Raw genomic sequence first — 9,217 nt, 5'->3', positions numbered from 1 at the left:
TCAGAAGAAATGATTGGTGTTAAAAAGCCTTTAAGGAGATGAAATGGACATCTTCCTAAACCTAATTATTTAAATTTGGATTTTATTGTTTGGTAATTTAAAGTTAATTAAGAATTAATAAATTTTTATACATCAAATAAGTTAATTTGACTAAGGAGAACTTTGGTGCAACAGTAAAATTATTATGATTCAAATTCTGGAAACAAATAAGTTAATTTGATGAATTATTCTGATTGAATAGAGATTTTGTTCAACAGCATTGGCAGGTGTTGGAACATGCAACCCCACATGCATGACAAAGCCCGTCAACGTCGACGGAGAGACGACTTTTCTACGGCGCTGTTCTCCGACGACAACGCCGTGCGGCCCCACGCCAATTCAGCCAGTAGCGCAGGCCTCTCTCCGATCCTCTCATTGCTCATCTCCCTCGCTAGCCGCTGCTCTATATAAAGAAGCTGCTTGATATCGATCCGTCATCGATCGCCAGAGCATCGCCATGCAGACCTCTCTCTCCTCTCCTCTCCTCTCCTGTCAACTAAACATGGACAACAAGAAAACCGCACCTCCTAGTAAACTAGGGTTTAACAGAGGAACCTGGACTGCTGCCGAAGACAAGATCCTGCTGGACTATGTGGCAGCTCACGGCGTAGGCAAGTGGGGGAAGGCCTCCAAAACTTCAGGTCACGCTTCATTTATATAACGATCGAGGCAATTGATCTGTGTATTAATTTGATTGGTTTTGGGGTTTTGTTTTGCTTTGCTTTAGGCCTGAATCGGTGCTCGAGAAGCTGCCGGCATCGATGGCTGAACTACCTCCGGCCGGACATCAAGAGGGGGAGCATATCGGAAGACGAAGAGGACCTCATCGTCAGGCTCCATAAACTCTTGGGAAACAGGTGGTCGTGTGTGTTTTTACATAATTTTTTGATAATTCAGGTATTCAAATTTTGTCTGACTAATCCTGAAAGCAAACGGCCGGTTTTCCCTCCTGATTCATCTATCGGATAAATTCGGAGCACAATGCATATTTAAATGCTTTACAATTGCACCACACCCATGGAGGATAATACGTTTGAGTGTCTTTCTATTAGAACATCCACATCAATTTTTCTATCATTATATTTAAAATTTAGAATAAATAACTTATTTTATTAAATTTAGATAATCATTTTTCACTACACACTACATTAATTATCTTAAAATTTCCATCATTATTATATTTATGGAATGAATGGGAGAGAGATTTAAAAGAATGAATGGAATGAGAGAGATTAAAAAGAAATATTATTTTATTTTTCAGTGTAGAGGTTTCATTTCTTAAATTTAGAGAATCCCTATTCATTAAATCTAAATTTAAGAAATAGGTAAAAAAATTCTTTGAATAGAATAATTGATGTGGATATTCTTAGTCATTTAAGTTGAACAACGTTAAAATTTGCAGGTGGTCTCTGATAGCTAGGCGATTGCCCGGTCGAACAGATAATGTAATTAAAAATTTCTGGAACACCGTGATGAAGAAGAAGCTCAAAGTCAAGTCGGGCACGAGCACGACCGAGTGCAAGAGCTCAACTTGCAAAAGTGAGTCGACTCCATTAAGTGAGCATGGCGGTGGAAGGGAGCACTGCACAAAAGAAGTCCTGATAAATGAAGACAAGACACTGGATGCTTCTTTCGCACATTCGATGGAACATCAGGATGTTTTAGAGAAACTAGCGAGCTTTGATGCCGACGAACTCTGGCCGCGGAGAGGTGTTTTTGAATTGGAATTCTTCGAACAAGATGCCGGAATTTGGGGAGGTGCTGATTCTCCGGTGACTTTTGGTGGTGATTTGTTCATGTAGCCATGTGCAATCTCGTATCCTCAAGCATGATCATGAATTCTAAATCGAAATTCTAGCAACTTTATCTACTCAAAAAGAAAGTATATATAGGATGCAGTATCATCGAAATTAAAATTATAGCATAGCAAAATTAAAACTGAAACGACCGTCCTCCACGTACGAAATCCAGTGAACCTGGGAAGAAGAACAGTAGGTGGATCGGATGTTAGTGCGATAATGTCGTACTCTCCTCATCAATGGAAGATCTCGAATTACTCAATCCTATTGGGACCATGTGCATATAGCAATGGAGCCGATTTTGTTATCAGTTCAGCATTAATGAGAGAACGAGTTGACGAGTTCTACGCATATAAATTCATATCCAATGATACAAACTTAATTACAGCATAGCCTAAGTGAACATGGGAGTGGAAAGGAGTGCACTGAAGCAGTACCAATCATTGAAGACAAGATACTAGATGCTTCTTTCTCAGTTTCGGTTGAAGATGAGGATTTTTTTTCGAGCAAGTAGCAAGCTTTGAGACCGACCAACTCTGACCTAGAGGCATTTTCGACATCGAATCCTTCGAATCAGATGGCGGAATTTGCAGAGGTGCTGATTCAGTAGTGTATTTTGGTGGTGATTTGATTTGTTCATGTAGCCATGTGCAGTTTCATATCCTCAGAACACATGAATAATGATCTTATTATTTAGAAAGTTTCTTTTTCTTGATTAATGGAATGTTGTAAGGATTGGGTTGTGAAGTTGTAAATATAGTCTATATTAAAAATATATGGAAAAGATTATAAGTTTATAAGAGAAATATATCTCTATTGGTATGAAATTTTTTGGATAGAGCCCAAAAATAAAATCATAAAGATTTAATCTCAAAATAAATAATATCATATCATTGTGGAGATATCTTAATTGTTTTTGTCCTAACAATTATTTTCTTGATTAACAGAATATTATAAGGGTTGGGTGGTAAAGTTGCAAATATAATTCTACATTAAAAATATATAGAAAAAAATCATAAATTTATAAGAAAAAAATATCTCTATTGATATATGATATTTTGGGTAAACTCAAAAATAAAATCATGAGGATTTAGTCCCAAAGTGGACAATATCATATCATTATGAAGATATCTTAATTTTTTTTGTCATAACAATTGGTATCAGTTTCCGGACTGTCAGAAGGTCTAACTGTCGACTGTACACAAGAGCTATCGTCTAATCGAGCCATGTGAGTAAAATATTAACCTCAAACAAAGGAAGTGGAGGCTCCCATGTCTAGATCAAGAGGACCAGATACCAGGTAAGAAGTCCTAATAGGTCAGTTGGACTGAAGGGGGAATGTCCTAGTTGTGGCTAGGCAATGAGGTCCTATATGTCAGTTGGACCGAGAGGCAGAAAGTCCTAGTTACGGCTAGTTAGGCAAAGAAATCTTAATAGGTCGGTTGGACCGAGGGGTAAGACGAACTGGTGGGTCAAGAATCGGAAGTCAAATGGATAGGCTTTCCGCTTGAGGGGGGACCCTCTGGTCCTTCGTTTGAGAAGGGGATTTTGGAATTGCAAGGTTGCAAACATAGTCTCATTTTAAAAATATATGGGAAAGATCATGTGTTTATAAGAAAAAAATATCTCCATTGGTATGAGGTCTTTTAGGTAGAGCCCAAAAATAAAACCATAAGAACTTTGGCCCAAAGTGAAAAATATCATACCATTGTAAAGATATCTTAATTCTTTTAGTCCTAACAATTGGTGCAATTGTCCCTGGGTCTAAGTTGGCCTAATATATGTAGATTGCAGGTGCAATTGTCCTTTTGGGAGATTTTTGGTGGTCAAAGGTTAACCAGTTTGATATAAGAGTGTAATCAAAAATGTCAAGGTTGACTAGATACTTGACTGGGAAATTTTTTACTGAAGGTTAGACAAGGGCACGATCAACGGGATGGTTGAAAGAAGAAGAAAAACTTGTAAGTACCCTGTGGTTGTTTTGATGTGATCAACCAAATCAAGTTAGTTCCTGTTGTAGTTTGATCCTTGTGTCTAAGTGTGCAGGAACTTAGGAGCACAAGAAGTCGAGCGAAACACGCAGCTAGCGAGAAGGATGGCACGGGAGAGAGTCGATGGCGTCGATGCGTCTAAGGGATGAGGCGTTGCGGAAGAGTACGCTGACGGATGAGAAGGAAGCACGCAACATTTTCGAGGGATGAGAAGCCGGAGCGGAAGGTTGCTTGAGAAGGCCGGAAAATGGTTCGGGTGAGCCCTATTCCGGATGGCCGAATTCACCCAAGCAAGCAGAGCCGAAACGGAAGACCCGGATGGAAGTCAACCTGAAGTTGATTGTGGTTCAAGCGCCCGGAGCTACTCCGGGTGCCTAGACCAGTATGGTCTAGCCAGGGCGCCTTTGTGAGGTGCCCCTGTGCGAAGGCGGTCCGGGCGCCCGGAGCAACCAAGGTGCCTAGAGCCCTTCCAGGCTCCCGGACCATGCCATGTCAGTAACGATCAGTTTCGGCTAGTGGACTATAAATAGAACTCTGTTCTTCTCCTTTTAGAACAACACACTCTGTACTTTAATTCTCTTTCAGTTTTTCATTTCTCAGCATTATTTTCGTGTACGAGGCTTCTCCGCCTCCGACGTTCTATTCGAGAAGGAGATCTTGATAGTGAGCTTGCATTCCTTGAAGTAGTAATCCGCTGATTTCCAACCAAGTAAAAAATTCATTTGTCTCATACTTATTTTATTGCTTTATATTTTATTTAAGTGTGTAATTGATAAAGCCCGATCGAGTTGAGAAAGGTATTGTTGTTTATTTTTTACAGGGCAATCCAGCTCCCTCTTACCGTCAGCAAAGGACAAATAAGTGATATCAAAGTCCAACTACTTTAGAAGGACTAACCATCGACCGAAGCACAGAAGATAATGGTCGGACCAAGCATCCAAGCGCCTAAGTTCGAGGGGGAGTTCGCAATTTAGAAAAAGAAGATGGAGGTATTTCTTTAAAACTGACTTTGAATTATTAATAATAATGAAGTATAGTTTTGTAGCACCAAAGGATCAGCAAGGGAAAGACAAAGAATAACATCAGTGGATGAAAAAGGAGCAAGCCGACTTCATGGCAAATGGCAAGGCAGAATTCCATCTGCTGAGTATTGTACCGCTACAAGAAGTCAACCGGATCAAAGCATATGAGTCAGCCAAAGAGCTCTGGGATAAATTCCTAGAACCACACGAATGGACCTCAGAGACAAAACTTGTGAGATGAGACCTGCTCTAGAACTATATTAGCAATCTCTGGTTAGAAGAAGGCGAAATCGTCACACACCTCCACTCGAGAATCGAAGAACTCATCACCGGACTCACAAATCTCGGAGAAAAGGTAACCAACCATGATTCGGTAAGGTATACGCTTAACGCTTTTCGTATGACTCCTGAATGAGCAACCCCTAGTAGATGCATCTTTCATCTCTAGAAACTTAGAGTAAGCAATTTAGAAGAATTGTTCTCTACTTTTGAAATTCATAAGTCTAAGATATACAAATCTAAAGGAGTTAAAGCACGACATTATCTTAAAGACAAAAATGGATGCACCAGAATCTAAAACTCCTCTCGATGATGATGAAATGACATTCATGGTAAGGAAGTTCAAAAGCTTTTTTAAAAATAATAAGTTTAATCAAGTGCAGGCCAAAAGAAGAAAAAGGAAAGTAAGGTGCTATCATTACAATGAAGAAGGGTAATTTAAAGACAATTGTCCAAAACTAAAGAACAAGGACAAGGACAAGGACAAGGACAAGGAAAAGGACAAAAGAGTGACCTAGGAGAAGCACAAGAATCTAAAGGCGACATAGGACAAAACATCATCATCAGATTCGGACGTCGTAGCATATGCCAGACTTGCATTAATGGCAAGCCACCAAGAAGACGACGAAACAAGTTCATCGGAGATAAGCATCAAGAACATCGATGAAGAGAAAGCAACATCAGAAGAAAGCAGCTCTACAGGGGGAGCATCAGATAATGAGATTGACAAGGTAAGTCAGGTACGATCTCTACCTCCTGATAAGTTATTTAAGTTTATATAAATATTGTCAAAAAATTATTGTAAACTATAAATTGAAAATGGAAAAATTAAAAAGGAAAATGAGGAATTAAAACTAACCTCAGCAACATCTTGTCGATTAGAAGATTTCGATAAGATAAAAATTGAAAATGAAAAATTGAAAGTAGAAATAGAAAATTTGAAGAATTATACATGCGCACATGTTCAACAATTAGAAATCATTTAGTACTTAATTGATATTTTAAATATCATAAGGGTCAAATTAGAAAATTATCATCAAAATATATCCCTAAAAAGGTTTTGATTAATCTGATTGGAAGAAACTTATTTTGGATTTCAAAATCGTGTTTAAATTAAATTTTTATACATATCATACTTTTATATTGATTTAATTTTTTATTTGCTTATAAATATCTAAACAAATTGTTTCATATAATTTATGTTACAAATTATTTTTTTTTAAAATCTTACTGAGAAAGAAGATATCATCACTTATCTGTAGGGAAAAGTTCAAATTTTTCTAACTGTTAAATTATTTTTTATGATTTTTTTAACAAAAATTATTCTTTTAATTTAAAAATAATTTGTAAAGTAATTTTTGTAAACTTTATTTTTTTTTATGAAATTGATTAGGTTCTCTATTCAAGAAAATATTTTCAAAATATTTGTACAATTATTGAATTTTATATAAATTATTTATCCAAATACTACCTTTTAATATTAAAAATTCTTGAAAAGTGATTTTTTTAAAATTTATTTTTTATACAAAGCTAATTGCTATAATACATCTCAAAAAAATTTTAAGATTTTTCAAGTTTAAAAACTATTTTTAAGAAATTTTTTATGAAAATACATCTTTTTGTAGAAAATAATTTATTACTGCTCAAATTATTTTCAATTTTTTTTAAAAAAAATTATTACTACTTTAGATATGTCTGTTTAACTGTTATAAAAATTTCAAAAAAATTTAATTAAAAATAATTTTAATAATTATTTCTCCAAAAATACATTATTAATTACAAAAGTTCCAATTTTTAACATTTTAAGTTCATAATTTTTTTTTTTGAATGTTAGTAAATTTTTCCTTAGCTATTCAATTTTCCCTTAGAGATTCTTTTAGATTTATTTCCAAGTCATTTTATGATTTTTCCTATTTTTAATGTGATCAAAGTGGGAGAATTATATTTTTTTTGAAAATTATGTACTTGCTATTTTTAATGTTATTTATTTTTATTTTACGTTAACTTAATTTGGTTTGTTCATATCAAAAAGGAAAATATTGTAAGTACCTCATGGTAATTTTGATGTGATCAACTAAATCAAGTTAGGTCCTGTTGTGGTTTGATCCTTGTGTCTAAGCGTGCAAAAACTTAGAAACACAAGAAGTCGAGCGAAACACACAGCTAGCAAAAAGGATGGCACGGGAAAGAGTCAACCGGCTTGGTACATCCGAGGGGTGAGGCGCTGCTGAAGAGTACGCTGGCGGACGAGAAGGAAGCGCTTGGCATTTCCGAGGGATGAGAAGCCTAAGCGGAGGGTTGCTTGAGAAGACCGAAAAATGAGTTCGGGTGAGCCCTATTCCAGATGACTGAATTCACCCAAGTAAGCAGAGCTAGAGCAGAAGACTCAGATGGAAAGTCAACCTAAAGTTGACTGTGGTCCAAGCGCCAAGAGCTACTTTGAACTCCCGGACCAGTTTGGACCAACAGGGGGCACCTTAGTGAGACGCCCCTGTGCGAAGGCGGTCCGGGCACCTGGAGCTGTTCTAGGCACCCAGACCACATAAAATATTATCTTTTGCCCGTTACGTAGTCGTTGTGACGCGGATAAACTTTTATCCACACCCAGGCGCCGGGATCGTGCCACATCAGCAATAGTCAGTCTCGACCAGTGAACTATAAATAAAGCCTTGGTCTTCTCTTTTCAGAACAACACACTTTGTACTTCAATTCTCTTTCGATTTTTCATTTCTCAGCATTATTTTCGTGTATGAGGCTTCTCTGCCTCTGATATTCTGTTCAAGAAAGAGATCTCGATTGTGAGCTTACATTCCTTGAAGTAGCAATCTGTTGATTGCCAACCAAGTAAAAAATTCGTTTGTCTCGTACTTGTTTTATTGCTTTATATTTTATTTAAGTGTGTAATTAATAAAGCCCGATCGAGTTGAGAAAGATATTATTATTTATTTTTTTGCAGGGCAATTCACCCCCCCCCCCTCTTGTCGGCCGCAAGGGGCAAACAAAACTAAGAGGGTCAATGTTGATCGAACACTTGGTGTGGGAAGTCCTGGCAAGTGAAATCAAGTAGTGAGAAAGTCCTGATAAGTGAATCCAGACATACGGGAAGCATTGGTAAGTGAAGCCAGGCAATTGGAAAGTCCTGGTAAGTGAAGTCAGACAGATAGAATGCCCTAGAGAGTGAAGCTAGACAATTGGAAAGTCCAGGTGGGTTATGGAGGATCAAATACTTGGCATAAGGAGAAAATCCAGGTGGGTCAAAAGTTGATCAGACATCTAGTGTTTAGAAGTCCAAGTGGGTCATGGAGGACCAGACACTTGGCACAAGCAGAAAATCTAGGTGGGTCAAGGATGTTTGGAAGTCCAAGTGAGTAATAGTCATCCAGGCACTTGGCATGAGGAGAAAAGTCTAAGTGGGCCAAAGGATTGATCGGACACTTGGTGGAGAAGTCCCAGCAGGTCACGATTGATCGGAGATTAGGCAAGGGAACCCCTAAACTTAGATTAAGCAAATTAGGGTTGAACAATCGATTAGAGCAATTATTGGTCTTAAGCTAATCAATTAGGTAATCGATTAGAAGGTTCTTGTGAGAACAAAGAAAGGGTCAGAATCGATTGATCAATCAATTGGGCTAAGCCTAATCAATTGGACCAATCAATTTGGGTCAGCAGATTCGCTAAGAGGAATTCATGAAAAACAAGGCTAAATCGATGTCCAATGGATTCAGCCATTGCTAATTGATTGAGTCAATTGATTAGGTAGTGTTTTGTCATGAGGAGAGGGAATCGATTGAGATAATCGATTGAATTAATCAATTAAGGCATTTTCTCAAGTAAACAGTGAGTTGCGGAATCGATTGGGTAATCGATTAAGGTTCTCTGAATTGATTGGGATAACTTATCAATCGATTAGGGTTCAAAAAATGAGTCGTTCTACAGGTTCATAGTAGATTGTTGACGTGGTAATTGATTAAGAGGATTCTTAATCGTTTAAGGCACCAAAGGTAACCCTAGAAAAGGGTTTTTCGTGATCGTTCTCTATACAACACTCAACGAAAATTCTTGGGAGTTCTTGGATCTTAGTGTTGTT

At 37.4% G+C, this 9,217-nt stretch overlaps 1 protein-coding gene across 1 annotated transcript; it reads left to right on the top strand.

Annotated features, from left to right (window-relative positions):
• Positions 1-481: 481 nt before the first annotated feature.
• On the top strand, positions 482-1,910 carry LOC122004799 (transcription factor MYB23-like). Its single transcript, XM_042559630.1, has 3 exons — positions 482-680; positions 767-896; positions 1,442-1,910. Exons 1-3 carry the CDS (start codon positions 497-499, stop codon positions 1,839-1,841), a joined length of 714 nt encoding a protein of 237 aa, XP_042415564.1. The 5' UTR covers positions 482-496; the 3' UTR covers positions 1,842-1,910.
• Positions 1,911-9,217: the final 7,307 nt, after the last annotated feature.

The sequence above is a fragment of the Zingiber officinale genome, chromosome 7B, assembly GCF_018446385.1.
Source record: "Zingiber officinale cultivar Zhangliang chromosome 7B, Zo_v1.1, whole genome shotgun sequence".
Taxonomy (NCBI): domain Eukaryota; kingdom Viridiplantae; phylum Streptophyta; class Magnoliopsida; order Zingiberales; family Zingiberaceae; genus Zingiber; species Zingiber officinale.
This window is presented reverse-complemented; position numbering and strand designations above follow the sequence as displayed.

What these genes read in the sequence shown, in the direction of transcription:
- LOC122004799 (XM_042559630.1), top strand. Translation starts at nt 497, where the DNA reads ATGCAGACCTCTCTCTCCTCTCCTCTCCTCTCCTGTCAACTAAACATG. An exon ending in GAAGGCCTCCAAAACTTCAG is followed by an intron (nt 681 to 766) that starts GTCACGCTTCAT and finishes GCTTTGCTTTAG; the next exon opens with GCCTGAATCGGTGCTCGAGA. An exon ending in CATAAACTCTTGGGAAACAG is followed by an intron (nt 897 to 1,441) that starts GTGGTCGTGTGT and finishes TAAAATTTGCAG; the next exon opens with GTGGTCTCTGATAGCTAGGC.